This window comes from Terrapene carolina, unplaced genomic scaffold, assembly GCF_002925995.2.
Source record: "Terrapene carolina triunguis isolate 2854851 unplaced genomic scaffold, T_m_triunguis-2.0 Scaffold130, whole genome shotgun sequence".
In the NCBI taxonomy this organism is placed as follows: domain Eukaryota; kingdom Metazoa; phylum Chordata; order Testudines; family Emydidae; genus Terrapene; species Terrapene triunguis.
The window spans coordinates 12,040,423-12,063,526 of record NW_020664481.1 but is presented as its reverse complement, the minus strand read 5'-3'; the positions used below and the strand labels follow the sequence as shown (position 1 = coordinate 12,063,526).

General features: G+C 44.5%; 1 protein-coding gene across 1 annotated transcript; it reads left to right on the top strand.

Moving 5' to 3' along the window:
• Window positions 1-1,671: 1,671 nt before the first annotated feature.
• RBM38 (RNA binding motif protein 38) lies at window positions 1,672-21,150 on the top strand. Its single transcript, XM_024201711.2, has 4 exons — window positions 1,672-2,146; window positions 3,274-3,397; window positions 3,957-4,011; window positions 19,083-21,150. The coding sequence occupies exons 1-4, from the start codon at window positions 1,979-1,981 to the stop codon at window positions 19,381-19,383; spliced, it is 648 nt and encodes a 215-aa protein (XP_024057479.1). The 5' UTR covers window positions 1,672-1,978; the 3' UTR covers window positions 19,384-21,150.
• The last annotated feature ends 1,954 nt before the right edge of the window (window positions 21,151-23,104 follow it).

Below are 23,104 nucleotides of genomic sequence, written 5' to 3'. Positions count from 1 at the left end.
CCTTGTACTACTTGATAAAAGAGAACAAGTTGTCCCAGCCTTCTCCTTCTAGCACCCCTTTATGGTCTAGTGCAGCCCCAAAGCACAAAGTGAGCCAGCCAGGCAAGGCATGCAAGCCCTTTGATTAATTTATCGGAGTGTCTGAAAATGTGCCAGTGATTAAAGATTTGCAGTCACAATTGCTGCAAAGTTTTAAAAAAAAAAAACACCTCGTTTTAAGCGGCTTTCACTGGCGGGCTCCTGGGCACAAACATTTGCTTTGCAAACATATGTTTCCTACTCAAATTCAGTGCTGCCTGCTCCGCTCCCCCTCTCACTCCACCCTATTCAGCTTGCCTCTGTCCTGCTGCTGATTTGCATGCAGCTTTCTCCCAGCAGAAGGCTCCCGCTGAGGCTGCTGGGACTTGTAGTCTACATCAAAAAGAAGCAGGCGTTTGGGAGATTTTCGTGGGAATTTTAAAGACTCTTCCAGGAGGCGCCTCCAGACTCAAGTACCAAGGTACATACAAAGAGTACTAGCCCCCTAACCATGTGTGCATTAGATTCCCGGGGAAACCTCAATCTAGAAGTAGATTAGAAAAATTAAGAGATGCAGAGAACTGCCCATTTATTTGGCTTTTTCAGTGCATGAAAATATATATTCCCCTTGCATTTACATAGGCAGTTCTAGCTGGAGGAGTGGAGACATCCCTAGCTACAGAGCTATTGCGAGATTTAGAGCCAGTGCATGGCATTAACCAGGAAAGAAGCTAGATTTAGCAATTGGAAAGCCAGAAAGGGTTTATTTACTTTTATGTTGTATCCCATCCCGTATCCGTTGTCTGGTTAGACTGTAAACCCTTCGAAGCGGGGATTGTTTCCTTTCTGTATTTGTACAGCACCTAGCACAGTGGGGCCTCAAGCCCAAATGGGGCATTTGGGTACCACCATAATATAAATATACTAGCAATAACAATTACAGGGTTACCCTTTTTTATTTGCCTTTTTGGATGTGTCACACACACACACACACACACACACACACAAAGTCTCTCTCTCATCACACACACACACAGAGAGTCGCTCTCTCTCTCTCAGCTAAACAAGCAAATTTAGCCGAAATCCAAAGAGGTGGAAAAATAAGTATTCCCCAGTTTCTCCACGTCTCTCCCTAGCTACAGTTACAGCGCTAGGCAATCAATTAGTAGCTCGCTTTTGCAAAACACGTTGAGACCAAAGGATGCACCATCCGAATGCGTGTCTAAAATGGAGTAGATGCGAGGTGACCAGATGTCCCGATTTTATAGGGACACTCCCTATATTTGGGGCTTTGTCTGACATGGGCATTACCCCCATCCCTTGTCCCGAGTTTTCACACTTGCTATCTGGCCACCGGGATGGAGACAGATGTGTCCCTCTCTCCAGCGGACACGCTCGGTGGCCTTGGTTAATGTCAGTTTTGCAGCCCGCTCCGCTCCCTTTGGCTCCCGCCTCGCGTTGTGATTTCAGCGGCGGCCGCTTCCTGGCAGCCCCTGCTCCCCGCCCCCAATCGCCCCCCCCCCCCGCCGCGGATGGGAACTACAAGCCCCGGGGGCCTTTGCGCCTCCGGGGTTTGTCTCCCGTGGGGAGGCGGGGCCGGAGCCCGGCTGGGGGGCGGAGGGAGAGGATGGTACAAAGCCCGGCGCGGCGGCTGGCAGGCAGCGGCCGCCTCTGTTCCCCGGCGCCCTGCGGGAGGTCATTGCACAAGAGGGGCTGGAGCCAGGGCTCTTCGCAGGCAGCGGTTCCCGGTGCATGGGGGACAAAGCGACAGCTGCCGCTGCTGTTGCTGCGTGGGGGCGGCCCCACCTACCTCTGCCCCCAGCTGCGTGTGGTGAGGAGGAGGATGACCCCGGCCCAGGGTGTCTCACGCCTCTTCTGAGCCCCTGAGCCGTTTGCTCCCGGCCGCCCGTGGCATCTTGGATGCTTTTTGCAGCGGCCGCCGCCCCGCGCCCGCAGCGCCATGCACACCGTGCAGAAGGACACTACCTTCACCAAGATCTTCGTCGGGGGGCTGCCCTACCACACCACCGACTCCTCCCTGAGGAAGTACTTCGAAGTGTTCGGGGACATCGAGGAAGCGGTGGTGATCACCGACCGGCAGACGGGCAAATCCCGGGGATATGGTTTTGTAAGTGCCCCCCTCCCCCCCCCCCCCCAGCCCAGGCAGGTGCCGCGGTGATGGGCGCGGAGTGAAAGGCGGGCGTTAGCCGGGGCTGGTGCCCTGGTCGCTTCCTCGTGTTGGTCCTGGTAGCCCGGCTCAGGCATGTCCCAGAGGAGCCCGGTCTCTGAAGCTGGGGGAGTTGTGATAGTAACTTGCTTTGTGTCGGGTAAAGAGCGTGTGAGCCTGGGATCCCCCCTCTCCCAGGGAAGAGAGCCCCTACCCCAGGGAAACACCGTCCTCCCCTCCCCACTGTATCCCATTAGCCTCCTCTAGTTGTCAAGGGTGGTTCCTTGCGGCCCTTTCTTCCCCTGGATTCTCTAACGCAGGGGAGAATCTCTCTGTATGCCCCCCACGCTCTCCATGGGCAAGACCTCCCCCTTTATTGCTCTGCTCTTGCACCAGCTAGCTAGCGTGGGGGTTACACAGGGCTGGGTGGTTTGGAGGTCTCTTCTGTGCAGAGCCACCCTCTGCTAGAAAGTTTTTTCCCACTTCTTCATCGCTCAGATCTGTTTTTCTTCCTGCAGGACAGACTGCTGAACGCAGGAGAGCTCGGGTGTGGGGGTGAGGCAGAGAGTAACTCTCCCACCCCCAAGACAAAGGCCCTTGACTGAGAGCATTGGGATAAGAACCTCCGGTGCTGGCTGTTCTGTAGTTCATTTCACCACCCCTTCCCCCACGCGTTGCTGGCTTGTTTCTTTAGAGCGCTTCAGTGAAGCACATTCTGTGCAGCCTCAATTTCTGCATCCTCTGTATGATTCATGAGTGTGTCCTTTGCTTCAAGTTTCCTTGAGCAGCCTCTGCTTTAGGGAGTGTTGGGTGGGAGGGGTTAAGTTACTCTACCAACTTGTGTGTGCTAGAGTGGAAAAAAAATTGCTGGCAGATCCCCAGGAGAGAAACTTGTTGGTGCTTTCTGTTTTCACCCCAGTGCACAGGACCCATTCTTGTCCCTCTGAGTCTTCTCCCTCCCCCGCAAACTGAGATTTCAAGAAAGCAAATTTAACTCCTCACCCAAAATAAGCAAACTTCATCAAGCCCCACTCAGTGTAGGTTTTGTGGAGAACCATTGCTTCAAAACAGGTTGTGCTTAACTCCAGGTGACCATGGCAGACAGAGCTGCAGCTGAGAGAGCGTGCAAAGATCCCAACCCCATCATTGATGGCAGAAAAGCAAATGTGAACCTGGCATATCTGGGAGCAAAACCAAGGAGTATTCAAACTGGTGAGTTCTCAGCTCTCTCTGTTTGAAGAAGCCTTAGTTGCAAAATGGGAAATGTGTTGGTAATTGATCTGAAAAGCCACACTGGCCCCTCAGTTTTGCCTGTTTAGTGCACTATGTAATTCAGCTTTCTCTGCTCCCCATTTCCTTACTTGAACCCTCTATGCCAAAATTACACATGTGTATATACCCCCAGCCTCACATAGTTGGGATAAGGATATTGTCCCCGGAAGCTAGTGCATTTATATTCTTTTTCTTACAACTGCTATAGTATAATTGTTTCTACCACTCCACCTTTGGGTTTATTGCATGTTGTAGAAAATGAGCGCTTGTCTCTTTGTATGAGTGAGTTTTCTGTGTTCAGAATTCCAGTCTGATCTGTGTGCATGTTACATGAGTATATTAAAATAATTGTACCTCTAAAAAGTATTCTGTTAGGGAGTTTAAAATGTTCTCTCTCACACACACACACACTTGTAGTTGTGCATGTATGCATTATAATACCTACACACTACAGTGAATGCTTTTGTTTAATACTAATGCTTTCCCCGTACTTTTTCAGGTTTTACTATAGGTGTGCAGCAGCTACATCCAGCCTTTATTCAGCGACCATATGGGTAAGTGGAAGTATTTTTTTTATGTAGTTAACTTCAGTCAGTTTGAAGTCAAATGCTTGAATCCACTTCCTCATTTTTAAAATGTGTGAGAACTCTTAAGTCATAAAGAGGAATACAGCTTCAGCAGCAGTAATTCAACTTCATAGTACTTTTTCTTTTAGGCAAGCATTGGAAAAGTTGTGTAGCGTTTTTTTTTTTTTTTTTTTTTTAATTTTCAGTTTTCATATGACTCCTAAAAATCCTCTTTTCAGCATCAGCAAATCAGTCTTCATAAATCACGAGAGGTTTGTTTTGTAATATATTTTCTTGCTTCTTTGGCAATTCAAAGAATGCAGAAGAATCCAAATAAGTGGCATGTATTTTTCTTGTCATAATATTATTTAAGGTGTCAAAACAGTCAAGAAAATAACATGTTCCATAGCATGCTTTTTGCATAAGATCTACTCTCTCCATCTTGTTTCCCATGGAATCGCACTTGGGGTACCATTTTAGTCAGGGAAACAAACTGAACTGGAAACAAAGTCTAATACTTAATGAAAGTAACATTAGGTCAAAAATTGATTCTGGACAGATGTTATACAGGGCTTGAATAGTCTGCAAAAGTGGGCTTTTGTCTGCTGTTTTCAATAGCTTATACCATCCTGACTCAGTCCGAGAAGTCCTCCTTTTTATACATCTAATAGGATCTGGCAGCTGCTCTGGAAAATACAAGTGTGCTTCAAGAGAACAATAGCTACTGTCATACTGCCTTCATTTAACTGTTTAATGATTGATGCCGTTCTTTTTCACATCATTTCAGAAAGTGAATATTGATAGTGGGTTTTTGTTTAGAGCATCAAAAAAGTGCACCCATTTTCTTGAGCACTGCCATTTTGTAACGTTATATGACAATATACCTTTTTTTTGTTTTTTGTGTTTTTGTTTGTTTGTTTAACAAATTCCTTCCCTGTCCTTAATTCATAGTCTCCTTCTTTGATTCCTGTCCCCTCACACCTATAGGCCCACAACTGTCTTGGTATTATCTTTCCAGCCAGTGTATGGATGTAAGAGGCAGTGTTGCCATAATAGTGCTCACACCATATGCTGAGTGTGTATTGTTAAAACATGCTAGGTTTCATAAATAGTTAAGTCAGTGCTGGAAGGACTGGAGTAACATCTGTTGTGAAAAGAAGTATTTCATCTGAGGTGCGAAGAGCAGAAATGTTTCAGGTAGACAGTATTTTTTGGTCTTGTCTTTTTAAAGCTTTGTTTGCATGTGAAATACAACAGCTTTCTCAGCTGATGAGACAACTAGTAACCTTGGTATTTCTGGCACATGCACGCTAGAGGCTTTTCTAAAGGGTGCACAAGCACATAATTAATGTGGATCTTAAAAACTGCCCTCAACAAGACTCTCCCCATGTGAAGTGTAAAGAGAAGAATAATGCAGTGAAACAAACTAAGCTCCCACTGACTTCAGTCGGCTTTGGATCAGGCCCTAACTCATGCAAACATACTCTTGTCATTTCTGTCCCTGACACTCTGCACAGCCATTTCAGCCATATAGGTGGGGCAAACAAAAGGTTCTTTTTTGCAGAGGTTTGTATAACTTCCTTTTAGCTTCACGTATTAAGAAGTGTGAGACTGAATGTGTTCATTGTGATCTACAGTTAGTGTTCCATTTCTTAGGCCTCAGTTTCATCATTAAAACCAACGGGGATACATTTAGTACATATGACAATGAGCACTACAAATTATTTATCAGTTGCCAAGAGACGGAGGAAGCGGGAGGGGATTATAGATCTCGTTTGCAAGCATCAGTAAACAAGAATTTCACTGCATTCTTCTCTGGCAATAATTTAATCACAGGAAACGTGCATTGGCAAAAAAGTCATACAGTTTACCTTGGTGCCATGAATTGTACGATGTTTCCAAAGTCAGGTGTTCATTTGAGCAACAAAGTCTGTCAGTTCTGATTTTTGTCTTTTTTCAAAGCAATCAGCAAAGTAAAAGCCAGTCTAGGGTCTAATCCTGCATTTCTTGATCATCCAAAACTTCATCTGACACCAGTGGGATTTTTGGGTCTATTATGCTTATAGAATCAGGCCCCAGTTTGTTTCACTTTAAGTTTAATTTAGTCATCTCCCACCCTCTTTGGTAATTGGCTTGTCTACTATTCAGTGACTTACAAATATTACCTAAATAAGTAACCTGCTTCTAAGCTACCTACATACTTGGTACAGGGGCAAAACACACTTCCAATGCTGTGCCACTCACAAACATCCCTATTAAAGTGTTAATGTTCCAATAATGGAATGCTGGGATTTAGAGACCGCTGCTACGGTCCTCTGCATCTCGGATGCTGCCGCAGAACACAGCAATGAAGTGGTTAATGAATAATTTATTAAATGCTACACAATGAACTAGTTTAAAAAAAAAAAAGTAACTTCAGAATCCTGCTGAAGAGAATGCTGAGTCGCGAAGGCCCAAAATGCAGACTGGGGGGGGGCAGGAGATTATTGAACTTAAAATGAATAGAAGTGTTTTCATGCAGGTTTAAAAACCCCAAATACCCGTGAAAGGTATTCTTTTTGGTAGCTTTAAATTTAAACCTTTCCCGGCACTGCTGGGGACCCAAATGCAGCTGCAGCATTAGGCTAGTGCATACAAAACAGAAAGTGAAACTAAATCAGCTTCTCTGCTCTTCACTCTGAAGCAGCGAAGCTAATCAATAAATAAACAGCACAAAGGGGAAAAGCAAACTTAGATTTTTTTTGAATCTTCAAATTCTAATCTAAGATTTTAATAACACAAGCACAGTAGTATTTTCCTAATTTTTGAGAGACACTCTAAATTGATGGGCACAATTTTGCACCCACCGATTGTTCCTGCAACTAACAGGCTTAGTTTGTAGAATTGACACGATTAGCTATCTTGTTTGTGGAAAGTCGGGAAGCTAGATGTCTGAGTTCCGTGAATTTGTGTCTGCAGTTATCTGTGGGCATGATTACCTGAAGACCTAAAATTGCACCCATAGGATCAGAACATGTGGTGAGGCAACAATCGGAGTTGTTTTTGTTGCTATAGTGTCCCTTTAAAATTTTCCCCAAGAACATCTGAGACTTTATAAAAAGCAATGAAGGGCAACTGTGTAGATTGTTTGACAAGAAACATTTGGGGCAGCTGCAGTGTGGTGTATGACTTAAAGCCAGCTTTGCATCCTTTGTGCCCCTCTGATCTAGGGGCTGCCGTGCATCAGCCTGTCATTTGGCATAAACTAGAACAGGGCATAGGGAATCCCTGGCTACATCCTCTATCCCCAGCCATGCCTCATGCTCTGGTCAGCAGCAGTGTGTGGCATAGGCACTGCTACAGCAGTTCTACCCCACCTATGGAGCCCTCTATTGCGGGGGGAGGAATCTTTATTTGGCTGAGTAAGCTGGCTTTAGGGCTGCTTTCTGCACTGTTGGAATATTACAAAGGTGGTTTAATGCAGCAGGATGTGGCCCACTGAGTAAAATACCTGTCCTAAGTGGGTCTGGTGCCAGCTATTGAGCCTGAGTCTCCATTGCCCTGCACCTTGTGTAGTCACTTATATCAATGCAAAGTGGATGTAAAATGCTACCCAACCAGATTGGCTTGCACTCCCGTAAGTGACTACACAAGGTAGAGGCTAATGGAACAAGTACTCCGCGTCCAGTTGTGTTGGGCCTGCTCGCTCCAGGTCAGCGTGTGGCCGCTGTCACTTTTGCCTTGAAATAGTTAAATCTTTTCGGTTTCTTTCACAATCTGCTGCTACAACCAGGAAGTGAAGAAAGTCCCTTGGTAGTTGTTATCCTTAATGCCATTCAATTGGGGTGCAAATAAAAAAACTCTTCTCTTCTCCGTGGTTTTGCTGTTTTAAAAAGTCACACACATTCCTTACTGTGGTGCCTCCCCATGCTCTGGCTTCCTGTTGTACGACTCATCAAAAAACACCCTGCTGCAAGACCCCAGGCTGCTCTGTCAGTCACAAGCGGCTCCTGTGGGGTGGCTCTCACAGCACCTGTTGTCTGTCTGTGCCAGTAACATGAAAGCTTTTTGGGAGATTTCCAAAGAAATAGTCAAATCCAAGTGGCTTCAGCTGTTAATACCCAAGCATGGCTGACGCACAGGCCGAACAACTGCCAGTCAGAAAGGCTCCTCTTGAACTGAATGCCTGTAAATACACACCTAGACTGTACTGCTTTACCACTTTGTCTGAGACCTGCGTATGAAAGGAACAAAGATTCAGAGTGCACTCAAGAGCACCATTCTGTTCTGTTGGGCCCAATTCATCATTGCCCTGCATCTTGTGTGGTTGCTTTCACTAGTGCAAAGTGAATGCGTAAACACTGCCCTTCTCATCTGATAGCATCTTGTGCTTATTTTGCACAGGGGTAAATGACTGCTCAAAGCACAAGGCAGTGTCTGGCCTGTTTCATGAGCCAAATTCTTTATTCCACTGCACTCTGAGCTACTCCACTAAGTCACTGTAAGAGTCAATCTAATCTATAATATAAATTCTGCCCCCACTCTTAAATGTGAGAGTAGGGGCTGGTCTCCTCTCTCATACTGACGTAATGGCTTCAGTGGAATTACTCTTGATTCTCACCAGCATGAGAGCAGTCTTTAGCAGTGGAGAGCTGAGCCCTCCCACCTTGTGTAGAGGCCTACACCTGGGTTAAGTGGGTGCAAGATGCAACCATTCTGATCTGGTATTTAATACACCTAGGCCAAATGTAGTATTTACACTGGGTGCAAGGCACACAGGGTGTCTTCAGTATTGTGCCCTGAAAACTTGCTCAAAGCAGGTACTGAAAGTGTGATGAATGCAGCCCTAATAAATTCATGCTGAGGATCCCAATAGGGGTATCTAATTAGCAGCCCTGGTAGTGATTTTTGCGGCAAGGACAGCTCTTCACTCCTAAATTATACTCAGACCAAGAACTTGTTTTTTCCAGAGGCCGTCAGACTTGGCAATGACTTTTTTGATCACTACATAGTTGGGCTGGATTTAATCTGTTAAACTAGAGATGAAAGGCTCAGGACTGCATTGTTAACCCCTGAGCCATCCATTCCGCACCCCCTCAAATCTGACAGCTGGATCCTGGATGACCCTAGCGAGCCTCTGGAGCTGCCTTTACACGTTCCAGCACTCCTGAAACACAAATGTACTGAACCTCCACCTGTTCTACGTCTTTGGCAGTGTTTGCATGCAAGTTGTGCAAGACTCACTATATGCACAGATGCAGCCAGGGGGCTTTGGAATAGGTGGAAACATGGTGCAAAGGGAGGCATTCCACCACCTGGTCCTTAACAGTAGGTTTTGGAAGCAGGAAGAAAGAAGTGTCTTGGATAATTGAGGTCAAGGAGGTTTGGAAGTAGAACTGACCAAAATCTTTTGAATGTCAACTTTTTTTTTTTTTTTTTTTCTCTGAAACATTTTGAGGAAAAGGGTAATTTTCTTCTTTTGAGAAGTTTCATCTCTCTTTTGTTGGGACCAAAAAAACACAAACTTTTATCCCCCGCCCTCCCTCCCAAAATCTAAAGATTTTGATAAAACACTGTTTCAGTGGTTAATTTACCAAAACGTTTTTGGTAAATTAAAGATTTTGATTTAAAAAAAAAAAGTTAATGATGACTTTTGGATTAAAGGTGGAAAAATGCAAAATTTAAAAGTCAATTTTGATCCCTTCTGAAACAATACTTCTAAATATTTTGCAACTTTTTTCCCCCAACCAGCGCTACCTTGGAGGTCTTAGGAGGATTTAAAGAGACTTCTTCAGGCTCTGGCCTTCTTTCAGTTGCAGTGGAGGGTTGGAAGTATTCAGCAAAAGGCAGCATTCCTGTGAACCCGGAAGTGGACTTCTTTATGCTTCTGTTTTCCTATCTGTAACTTGAAGATATCTACCTCATGGGGTGTTCTAAGACTTAATGTTTCTAGCACTCCACACTCCTTGGTATATAGATATACAAAGTAGTACATTATTTCTTTACCATCAGTATATTCTGTTGTATCTGTGTTACTTTGGAAGACAAGAGATTGCTGTATAGCTGAGATCTCATGGTGAGACTTCCAAGTTTGAGAGTTTCTTTGTCTTCACTGTGATGTGATTCTTGTTTTTGTCCAGATGTTTCCTTCAGCTCTGTTGCTTAAGTATTTTTAAGCCTGCTTGTCCAGAACTATTTCTTGTCCTTTAGAGCGTCTCTTTGTGGGGTTTTCTTGGGTGTGGAGGAAACAAGATGTAGAGGATAAGGCTGTGGTCATGTTCAGCCTGGCACAACTGGGTTTTGATCTCACATTGTGGGTTGAGCTGAGAGAGGAGGATTAGATCTTTGTTAGGGGATGTGCTCACCACGTGTGGTTATGGTTTGTCACCTCTTTCATACCTCTGCACTAGCTGTACATCCTGGGAGCAGGTGTGGGTGGCGTCTCTTGTCTCTTTTTTTCCACCTGTTGCATTCTGTGGGATCTGTTTTCGTGGACCTTACTGAGGGTTTTTTCTCCTCTACTACAATCCATTTTCTTGCGGGTTTTTTTTTTTTTTTTTTTTGCGTCATCATAACATCAAGATGCAACAGCTTGGTTATCTTGTCAGCCTCATAAAGTAATGATGTATTGCTGAGCCATATGGGTTTAATGTTCCCCCACCCCTAAATTGCCTAGCCTTTCAAAATTAGGTTAAGTGGGAAATCATTGATCTCTTTGACTTAACCACTTCTCATTCTCTCCAGTGGTTTTGGTAGCCTTTTGTGCCAATTCTGTGGCCAGTAGTAATAGCCTCAGGTCCTATTGTGTGCATGTTTTCCACTCCTCTCCCCATCCCAGTCAGTGATGCTGGCATGTAGCCCTTTCCTGGTTTTCTCCCAGAGTGTTGACAGCATAATCCCAACAAGGAAGCAGTAAACACAGTTACTGACATGCTGAGCTTTCTCAGACTGCTGTGTAAATCTTCTTGCAGAACCTAAGGAGGAAGAGCGTAAGACAGAAGAGGAGGCCAGAGGGAGTTTTCCTAAGATGCGCCTTGATTTTGTTAAAGGCAAATGCGTTGCAGTGAAACACCTGCTAATCTTTAAGGCCGCCTAGAGGGCACTTAAGGCAAATCATATACATGTAAGGAGAGAATTATTGTTGAAGCATTTGTAGAATATCTATCTCTGTTTGGATCTCACTTGGAAAGGGCAAAAATAACCAGTTAGTGGCACAGAAGACATTGAAGTAAGAGAGCGGTCCTAGACTTCCTTTCTCAGTGCTAACTTTAACAAGCTTTATGTAGGAGACTAGAGGGTTCAGAAGTTTGGTGTCAGGTCACCGATTCCAATCCAACCCACAACAGTAGAGACGAATTGGCTGTTGCCATCTGAAGATTATTCTGGTGGCCTATGTGGAATGAGGTTGCTGGTCAATGTCTAATTCCTAGTGGACAGATGCCTACAAAATCTCCACTGAAGTTGGAAATCCTTGGCAGTCACAACAGAGATACTTTAGTCTCTGGTTTCTCTGAACTGTGCTTCACCCTGAAGATGTTTTTTTTCCCCAGCTCTGCGTCGGAGAGGAAGGACGATTTTGTCCCACTGAACTAGGACTCCTGATATGTGAGTTCAATTCCTAGCTCCAACAGTCTTCCTGTGTGGCCTTGAGTGAGGCACATAGGCCCTCATCCTGCAAATGTTTGCACACATGCTTTGCTTTAACCCTGGGAGTAGTCCCATTTACATGAGTGCTTGATGGTCCAGGGCCTATATTTCGGTCTTCCATTTGTACAATAGGAATTATACAGTCTTTAAAAGCTGTAAACTTTTAAAGCAGGGACTGTCCTTTGCTAGGGATTTGTACAGCACCTAGTGCGGTGTGGTGATCTCAGTGGAGGTGTCTATTGCTACTAAAAGTATGAGGCCCATTGGCATCCCAGAGCCAGGGGATGGCACGCATATGGGATGGCAGGGAAGCCTTCAGTACTATTTAGAACAATGACGTCAGTCTGCACGGTGCTCAGACTAGCACCTTTCAACGCACTGAACCCAAAGGGATTTATCCTTTAAACATGTCCCTTAGCTGCTGAGCAGCCGGAATGAAAATCGAGACCCAGTTCCAGTGGCCAGATGTCTTACGCCTGCACTTGTTGGCAAACACCAAGGGCTCTGTTTTTCTTTTTCTTCAAGAAATAAGGAGGCTGTTTGGCCAGTATCACTCATGTGCTGATCGTGCAGCTGCCGGGCGCCCTGTACGTGGTGTACTCAAGCAATAGGCAACTTGGCATTTCTGTGCTAAACCTCCAAAGCAGGCTCATGCCTCCGACGTGATCTTCGCACATACTGCTGATTCTTTCAATGCTTCGGCAGCACTGTTGTCTACCCCATAGGATGGGGGGCTTGTCTTATTTATAGGGATGTTGTTGTCAAGGTCGAACGGGAGGCCCACTGTATCGCCTACCTCTTTATTTCTGGTCTGTGTACAAAGGGCTGTGTGGCAAGGCTGTTCCTAGAGAAGGGCGAGGATGGCGAAAAACAGCAGTCGGGCTACCCTCTTCCTAAAGCAACCAAGCAAAGCCCAACTTCCTGGCTTCTTTGGGAGCTAGAGCTGAGCAGGATGTGGGAGCGAAAGAGCCACCCACCTTCCTCGCTGCTTCCCCCTGAGCCCGTCTCCTCTACTTTTAAATCTGTGCAGCACACCGGAGTTACGAATGGCCCTGTAGCAATCCTGCTGCGTGGCTGGTGGCAGTGGGACTGCGAGGGTTTAGAAGAGGCCTGCCTGCTTGCTGTTGGGAAGGGAGAGTGTCCTGGGCAGCACCCAACGTAGTCGGCACTCTTCCCTAGCAGCATGAGAGGCTAGTCACCTAGCTGTCTTGTCTCCTTCCTGGATGACCCTCAGAATGCCACCATCAGCTAGCTGCCTAACACAAACCCAACCTACCGTATTCTGAGCACTGCATCCTACAGTAGCGATGCTAACAGGGTGTGTGGGTGTGACTATAAGCGCTCTCAGGGAGACTCCAGCAACTGGAGTTCTTAAAGGTAAGCCTCATAAAGGCCAAATGACCCAGTCAGCACATTCTGTGTAGGGTTGTGGTTTTTTTGCTTTTAAAGCCTGTTTTGAATGGATTGGAAGCTGCATCTTTACTCTGTTCAATCAAATGTATCTTACATTTAAGCCCGCCCTAAAATGTTTAAATATATAAAGTGTTTCCAGCATGAACTGAATTGCAAACAAGCTATATTCATCCTATTATTATATTTTGCAGAATAAAATCAAAAGCTAAGTCTGTGTGTCGTCCTCTGATGGCTCTATAACCATGTCTCTCATTGTCTTTTAATTTTGGCTATTGGGGCAGGTGTGGCGTCGTGCCACATAGTTAGGAATGTTGGGTTAGCGCCTTGATCCTGATCGCCAGCCATCTCACACTGCCTTTGGCCAAAGGTACAAAGCAAAGCCCTTGATGAGTCTCTCCAGCAGGCACCAGTGATTCTAATTTTAGGTTTGACCATGTTGTTCATTGTGTTCTCCAAGTGTTTGTGGCCTCTACCAGTGATTAATCATAATACCCTGAAGCATCTCATATTGTTGCTATTCACAGGATGACTTTGATGTGTGATGACAATTGCTGATCACTTGACATTTTGTAATCACACGGTGTATTCTGGATGAAGTTGTCTTCTGGCTTTCAGAACTTCTGGGGAGGCCCTAGAGTCTGATTGACCTATATTTTTCAAAACTACATTGACATACCCAGATGACAGAATTCCGCAGCAGGAGAATAAGAATCTTAAAATACCACTTCAAAATGTAATTAAATTATCCAAAAAGGCTTTTGATGAACTACACAGCTTGTTCCATTTTTACCATGATCATGGACGGTTGCTACTTGTAGAAAAGATGGACGTCAAATGCAAATTGTGTTCAGCAAAGCTTTAAAAGGCTTATGAACAGTCTTCCTTAAAAATCTGGAAATACAGCTTGAGACCACTTGTGACTAGTAAGCCCAGCCAGCAGATAACTTCATCACGTTGCACTTGATTTTGTTGTGTTTTCTTTGTAGTTGCTAGTAATCAAAGCTGACCTTACCTGGGTTTGTAAGTGGTTTTTTAATCAATAAATGAGTTGCTATCTGCTCAGCCAATTAAAGTCCAATTGGCATAAACCCTGATTGAAATGTCTAGCTGCAATTAAAAACTGCCAGTGGTCCCTTTAAATAGAAATGGATCCTGGAGTTGCTGTGTGATTTTTTTTGAACATAATAAAAGAAGGTGTTTAGCATGCATTAGTACATGTGCTGGGCTGGGGCTTGGCTTTGGAAACGAAGTGCAGAAGTACATGCTACTCAGGTCTTAATACTGTTTGTTATACAGTGTCCTATTTGAGAGAAGCAAATACTAAGAGGAAGAAAATAGTCCAAAAGTTAGTGTCATAGATCTGATTATTGACCAGTTTATCTTGTCAACTACAACTAAAGAAATACACTTTTAAAAAAAAAAAAGTTTGTAGTGTTCTGTAGCTAAGTGATCAGAGAAAATAAAGATGTTTGAGGTTTTTGGGGCGTTTTTAAGTCCAGTCCTGCCAGATATTGAACACCTTCAGCTCCCACCAAAGTTATTGGGAGTTGTGGGCTCAATGCCTTGCAGGATTGGGTCCCTTTCTCTTAGGAAAGTGCATGTGCATCCAGCCAAGTGGCCAGGAAATAGATGTGGAGGTTGTGCACACACACAGCATGCAATTCTGCAGTATGAAAGATTGTTCTCGTGCACCTCTGTTGGTTCTGAATGATTCCTGGTCTGTTTCTGTCCAGGGATACATTCCACATGCAACACTGGCATCTACTCTTGTAAATTTGGCCTGAAATATGTCTGAAATGCAGCAAAGAGACTTGATGTCTGGGGACAAATATTTTCATGTCACCTGTAGACATCCATAAGGCATTTCAAAGGTTTCTATCCCACTCCGCGTCTTTATGCTTTCAATGAGCTTATGTTGGAATGGGGACAGTTAGGTCTCAGTGGGAGATGTGAGCAGCTTGGCCGAGAGTTCTGCATGTGAGTTACTAGGTGCTTGGGAGAGCTGTTTTTAACAAGAGAATATTTAGGGCCAAATGCTCAAAAGGGCCTCAACCCACAGCCTCTAGGTGCGCACTTGTAAATTTGCACGTGTGGGCAAGAATGTGCACAGAATTGTGAGTGCAAACACAAGGCCTGTTGGTGGGGAGGAGTTGGGTTTGGTGTGGACTGTTTGTTGCACTTGTAACAGTTAGGATTATTCAATTACTTACGGGCATTCACTTTTAAAAAAAAAATCATACCAAGCCCTTTCCCTAGAGACACTGGGAATGCATTATTAGAAGGACCATAACTTGGATGGGTAGGGAAGAGGGTTGGTTACAGGTCACCCTCTCGTCTGGAAGGAGCACGTCTTCGAAAGCAAACTCTCTTTTTAAAGAGGATTCCTCAATAGAAGAATGTTAGATTTAGGGAGATGATCTGACCCTCTCTTCTCTAACTTTGTCAGATAGGCTAGTAAAGGGGAGAGCAACTGTTTAATTCTTTACGGGGTTTGGGGAAGATTAATATTGATACAGAGAGCTATTCAAAAAAATAATACTTTTTGAACCCAGAGATGGGCCACCACCAGAACCCTGCCAATGGGTTAGATTCAAATCGTCCAATCTGAACCCATCTTTATGGTTCTAGATTAGGTTCAGATCTAGAAAGGTCCTTGTTCCTGGTTCTGAGCTGGGTACAGCTGAAACCTTGCAAGAGCGTGTGAGATTTCAACACCATTGTATGTGAATTTGCCTTTAGCCCTGATTTAGCCTCAAACTCCATCCTAACCCTAATTCAGATCCGAATTAAAACCAACAAAAAGACACAGGGAATTTCTAGCAGGTTCTTGTTTTATTCCATTTGGTTAGATGAGTGCTGACATCTAGAGACACCATATGGATAAAGACATTCATGGACGTAAAGGCCATGAGGTTATTGCTTCATGCAGTAGGTCTAGGAGTGGGTTGACCGCTGGATTTGTGACTGCCTCTAGCCCTGCAGAGATTTGAGGTAATAGTCTCGAGTCTGCCTCTCCCCTCTTCAAGGGGTAGTGCTGTTTCTGAATTGCTTTGCTGATAACTATAGCGCCTGAGGCAGCTGTTGCTGGGAGGCCTCTGCAATGGTGGTATGAGCCGTTCACATTCTGAGCCAGGGATCTAGCTAGGAAACCATGAAGTGTTGGCCTGAGAACCCTGCTTAGATGAGTCCTTGCTTACAGGAGATTCCTGAACTGGGCCTCAGATATGGAAAAGGCTCTGCCATGTTCTGATGGTCAGAATGACCAACAGGAGCATGCACTGAATAATTAGATAGGAGAGTTTACAGCAACCCCAGTTGTTCTATATAGATTCCAGTATAGTGGCGTTACAGAACTATGTAGTGGGTACTGAACAGTGCCCAGTACAAGCAAGGTCAGAGGAACTGAAACAAACCAATGAATTGTTGTTCACAAATCCTGATGAAACATCTTTTTGCAGGGGACTGTGTCATGTCCTCACAGCGGAATGGGTTAGATTGTTTGATGGGTCTTTTCCACCTCTAGCTGTGATGATCCAGTGACTTATTGGCCAAGGGTAACATTTTTGAAAGTCCCATTTTTAAAAGTGGTTTAGGTACTTGGGCTCCTAAGTTTAATTGGATCAATGGGAGACTTTGGAAAATAGAACATTTGCGCCTAAGTCATTTAAGCACTTCTGAAAATTTTTACGCCAGATCCCTCTGGCAGGATTTAAACACTGCATTTTTTTTGAATGACTTCTTAGTGGTGTGTGGTTGTGGGTTTTTTTTTTTTTTTTTTTTGTGATCCTTATTGGCTTATTTAAATATGTTGGTGCAACAGAAGAGGGTATTTCCATGTAACAAGTTTGGTGCAACAAAAACTCATCTTGGTTTTTATTTTTTTTCAAGGGTCATCTTTTCTGCAGACCGTTTTGGGCATGCAGAGAAATGCACTGGGCCAACAATTTCTCAAGCAGCCTCTGAAACTGCAGCCATCTTGTGCACCGAAGTGTTTTTACATGCAAAATCAGGAATTGTCTAGACCCGTGGTCTCCAAACTTTTTTGATCGCACACCCCTATCAGTAAAATTTTTTGAGCATGCACCCCCTGCCACGCCAGCTCTACCAAAAACAAAAAACAACAACAACAAAAAAAGCCACTCGGACTCCCGCCTGAACTGACGAAGCAAAAAAAAAAGGCACTCCTCTTGCGCACCCCCTGGGGTCCTCTTGTGCACCCCACTTTGGAGACCACTGGTCTAGACCAACGTCACTTGTACCTGCAGATTCTTGGACATCTTACATCTCTTGTGTGGGCCAGTTCAGTTTGTATGTTCAGATTTGTTTTCAGGTTTGCGCAGTCTTGCCCACAGTTTGAGGCCCAGTGTTTGTTTGTTTGTTTTGTTTGTTTGTTTTTTTTTTTTGGACCCTTTTTTGGCTTCTTTGTAGTCAGCAGCTTTTAGCTCACCAATAGGAGCTCCTGTGTGAATAATCTCAGATTATTTTCATCCCAAAGGGTCTTACGAGAGCATCACTAAATTCTGCTTAGCAATACAGCCACGTCCAGGATGTGACATATCAGCTGTTTAACAGTGTACAGCAGCACCACAATTTAGGACAAGAAGTGAAGAATACAGTATCCAATTGAAAGTGCAGCGTGAATACATAGGGACTGAGCTGGTTGAGTAGGCAGCTAGATGGTGATATGAGGTTCACTCTGAAGTTTGGATTCCCATTCACAGTAAAAGACCTTAGCTGTCTTATGTAAGTGGGGCCCAGCACTGATAGTGAAATGGAGCCTTAAGTCCAGTCCAGGGAATGGTTTTCCCCGCAGCAGGGAGTCTGTTTTTCCAAGGGAGGTTAGCACTGTGTAAAGCTAGGCAGCTCCTCTTTGTCATCTGTGCTCTTTTGTTTGACGATCCAGTTAGGTACACCATTAGCAGAAAGAGAAGCAGCATAAAGGTCACAAATACTGAAAATAACGCAAGTCACAGCTTGTTTTTGGGGGGCAGCAGGTTGTTGACATGGTAACTGCTGGGAAGTATTACTCAAAGGAAAGCTAACAGAATTAACATTTCATGTTTGACAATAATCACCACGTAGCTGTTCGCCCAAGCAGCCTGGCATTGTGGCAACACCAGTGTAAATATATTGTAAATGATAAGATGGCATGTTAAACCTGGAAGCCCTTTACTCTGATTATATCCTGGAGATATAGTAAGCCCATCCTGATAGGGGCTTAGGGGTGAGTAGCCTCACATCCCTGTTTATAGAGGAATTCCCCAGGAAGAGGAGATCATGCCATTTTAATGGTGTCTTGGGAAGTGCATTGGTGGGGAAAGCGCAGAGGGATTAGGAAGTCAGAAGGCTGAAGCTGGGCTGTGGTTTTTAACTTGAGTTGGCAACAAGTCAGCATGCCATCCTGGAGTCAGATGCACTCGCTGGGTGGAGAAAGAGGATTGTGAGTCACCAGCATAGAGGAGAGAGTAGAGGCCATGAGAGTAGATGAGATCACCCTGGGAGAGGAGGCGATGACCAAGAATATGGCTCTGAGGACACCAAGGGGAGGAGCTGCTGAAGGAGACAGCAACACAGTGGAGGGGAAGTTCAGAGAAGTGAGAGAAAGCAAGGCAGACGGAAGACATTAGAGAGGTCCCAAGACTTCTTCAGGGAGAAGCCGGCGAGAACCATTTCAGTGGAGCGGAGGGATTTTCTCCCTAGAGAACTCCAAGCCAGGTTTCTTTCCCCTGTCATTGAGATTCAGTGGAGGGTACTGTAGCAGAAGGGGCATGAGAGTCAAGATTAGAGGAGCAGAGATAAGGGAGGATAAGGATCAGCTAAGTACCCACAGTATAAGCTTCACCTTGTGCTACTTCTAACCTTCAGGATTTGCCTTTCTTTAATTGTGCCCACCTTTTAATTACGCTGGCACCCCAGCACCTGGATGGTGTTGGCAGGCAGCACTGTCTCTGTTATCAGTGCACTTAGTTTATTTTTGGTGGGGGGAACCTGACTGACTTTCTATCTGTTTGACTCCACAGGCTCACCCCTCACTATATTTACCCTCAAGCTATCGTTCAGCCTAGCGTGGTCATCCCAACCCCCGTGCAGTCTATCACATCTCCCTACATAGACTACACCTCTGCGAGCCAAGCCTACTCCCAGTACACCACCGCTGCCTACGACCAGTACCCCTACGCCGCCTCTCCTGCTGCTGGGTTTGTGGGATACGGCTACACGAGCGCAGTTCAGCAGCCCATCACAGCTAGCAATCCGGCAGCGCACACCACGGCTTTTGTTCAGTATCAGCCCCAACAGCTGCAGCCTGACCGAATGCAGTAAGGGCCCTGCCCATGCGTTCGCCATGTAGGACAATCTTTTACAGTGGAAGGATACAAACAAAAAAAGCAGAAAACAAAACCACCCAACCTTACTAGGTGCATACGAATACCTAAGCTATTTATAGTGTTAAGGACGAACCTAAACCCTTGCTGTCTGACTACGCTCATGGAAAAGGACTTCCGGTAAGTTTTCTTTCAATCAGGGCAAATATTGTCTTGAAGATGGACTTAAATTGACTGAAATATTAAAAGGAAAACTACAGTTTCTTGCACACTTAGTGATCTGCTTCCATTACCTGTCATCTTCTCACTCCCCCTCCTTCTCCCTTTCCCCATCCATCAGTTGTTTCCTACTCCCCTTCCCCTCCCCAAATCAGATCTGCAATCCTCTCATTTACTGTTGAGGTATACAAGGTACTCGGAGAACATGGATAAAAAGCAATCGTATTTTTTGGTTGTACAAAAACTTTGTAATACTCAGAGATGCCTTACAGAAAAAAGAAGAAAACTATTTTTTAATATTTATTGCGATTTTATTCGCATGAGCTGTGAATTGCAGACAGAAGAATAGTAGTAAGTATCTGCCTTGTTTAATTCTCATTTTACTAAATTATTGTACGTAGGTAAAGGTTCCTAAGTAATTGCTGAATCACTTCAACATGCAAAAGGGAATATTGGCTTTAAGGAAAGCAGAATATTCCTTTAGTCAACGCACTGTAATATTTTCTTATTGTAATTCTTACTCTTAAGATTATCTCAGACTTAGGTATATTTTTAAAATGCAAAAAAAAAAATAATCAAAAACAAAGCCCCCCACCTGGAATACTGAACATATTGTCTACTATGATAGATCTTTTGTTATAATGCTGCAACTTATGGAGAAATGGACAGTATTTATGTCAAAGTTAGACAGAGTTTTCAGGCTGTTGGCTGGCAAAGTTTAGGAGAATGTCAGGAATGGATTAAAACTTTTTTTTTACATATTTGAACAAATGGGTAAATGTAACATTTTTATGCCTATGGTACAACAGCCAAATAAAGAGAGACAACAGACCACATAGGATAAGTGCATTTTTACAAGGAGGAGCAATAAACTATTTTTTTTTTAAACCACTCAATACTATGTTGTATGCTCCAGTCAAATAAATATGGTATTAAAGACACAGATGAAATTGACTTGAATTGGATACACTGGGCCTTACCCTGCAGCTGTTGTGGACTTGATCCTGAGCGGTTCTGAGCCCCCTTCAAGTCTCCTGGACCCCTCTCTGCATTCAAACTACAGTTTCCAGCAACTCCCATTGGAGTCACATGCCTGGAAGGCACCTGGCCCTTAGTTGCCCTGTAAGTTGTGTTGTCCATTGAGTCCAGTGTCAAGTGGGTCTTTAGTGCTCCCTTTCTAAGCTGGTAGCATTTTCACCGACCATACGCTGATGTAAATGATGACCAAGGTGCTAGGCAATGGAGACTCACAAGGAGTGCAGGATCAGTATTGTCCTGAGGGGGTTTTCATGGTATTGCAAAGAAACCACATGCTTCTTCTAATGGAAGTTTGCACAATTGATTCCATCCAAAATTCTGTCTCATGTAAGGGCTGGGTTTCTGAGGGCCTCTTCAATCAGACATGCTGGGATTGGCACGTGCCCTCAGGCAAGGTGGCTCTAGGGCCCTGAGCCTTCCTCAGGTTGGCCACATGGTTCCATTTTATTTTCCCCTTGAATTTCCTATAGCAATTTGGTTTTCAACTTTTGACCCTCAAAAAAACTGTTTTTAAAGTAAATAAAATGAATCTATTTAAACATGTTTAATTTTCCTTTTATTTCACCTCTATAAACATCTACAAAGAACTTTTTTTTTCCCCCCTTATCTTGACTTTTTCTTCTATTGCTGGTCACTGAAAAAGTGAGACTTAAGCCATCCTTGTGTTTTAGCACCACCACATGCTGCTGCTAAGAAGATTCTGATACATACCCCCACTAATGATTTTGTGCGTCAGGTTAGGGACAAAAGAAGTGGTGATACTCTACCCACAATCCCAGCTTCCACCCATTATCCTAGACTAGCTGGATGGTTTTTGCTACACATTTTCAGCAGTAAAATAGGTAACAATATTGACATTAATAGGGTCATTATTATGCTTCCGAGTAACCACCCCATTTAGACTAGTAGACATTGATTTACTCCAGTCACTGCTGTTGTTTCAGGCTGCAGATACATTTCATACAGCGTTGCTCCAGCTCACTCGGGGTAGGGGGCAGGGGAGAGAAGCATAAAACTAGAACTTTTGTGTGTGTAAGTAATTAGGTTCTTTGGCTGCCCCAGGACTTTTATGTGGTAGTGGCAGCACAGCACACCATTGAATACTGTCTCAATATGATTCTACGCTGGGGGGAGGATCATGGTCTGAGAAGTCACTAGCTTAGAAATACTATAAGGGCAGCAGATTATTTGGCAATATTTTTCTCCCTCAAGCCTTTTTGTTCAATGGTTTTGGTGGTCCCAAAACCCAAATCTGTTGATGTGCAAGTGACTCTTTTTCTCCCTGCACCTCTTGTCAGCATTCCTTGTTCTTCACTCAAGCAAAGCTCCTTTGAATTCAATAGTCGGAGTGCTAAATGTAGTCTTCTGTCTTCCTCCAGGATTTTCACCTAGCTCCTCCTGAAGCCAATAGGAAGACTAATTTGTGAATGAAAAAGCTGTACTGTAGTGTACCTTTTGCTTAATAAAAGAGATTTTCCCCTTAGCTCCAACTTCCTAACAGGTGCCCAAAACAGGAAGCAATAGTTACAAGGGAAAACTGACCTAGATGTCTCCCTTTCAATAGATATTCAGCCCATTATAGAAAGAGATTCCTGGATCCAGATCAGTTTTGCCCCAGGCTTATTTCTAGAAAAAGCCACATCAAAACAATTGTCTAAGCTGCCAGCTCCCTGTTTGTGAAAACCCAGCGGGGGCTTGGTGGAATAACAATGAACCACCCTGTAGAGCTTTCCAGGTGGAAATGGAGTAGTGACCCACACAAGGGAAAGTGAAATGTTTAGCCTTTATCAAGACAATAAAACATTTCCCTCATCCAGTGCCAGGCTAGAACCCCAAAAGCCCCTTTAGATCCATCCCTCTGTTGGAGGGGCCGGTTCAAAATGCAATCTGCTAATGCTGATGTAGGAATAAGAGGTTTCAGCCTCTTGATTGGTACAGGGTCCTGCACAGGAAAAGTCTACACCCCTGCCAAGGTCCTAGAACATTCCCAGTTTCTAATGTAACTCTCATTTGGAAGCTTCACACCAAAAGAATGACTTTGCCTCTTCCCCTGTCCTTTGGGATGAACCTAGAACCAGTGGATCTAAATGGGCTCATGAATAAGGGCTGAAACTGGGCAGTAGCTTCCTCTCTCTGAGGCAAGTTGTACTGTGTGTAGCCTGTTCAACTAAAGCTCGCCTGCTCCAGCTGTAGATTAACAAGGGCATCTAGCATATCCAAGAGTAGCTAGGAGCAATGTGTGCAGGACTGACGGGGTGTATCTGTTTACCAGGTACTGAACTGCTGTTTGACATTTGTAAAGCGCTGGGAGGAGTCTGATGCAATATCCTAGGTGTGTATTTGCACGCTGGCTTACTAATGGGAATTGGAGGCATACCACTAAGTACTATAGGAGTTTTAAAATGGGGGATGGGGAGGGCCCACAAGACTGCAGGGGTGGAGGGTGCGCGGAGAAGACAATG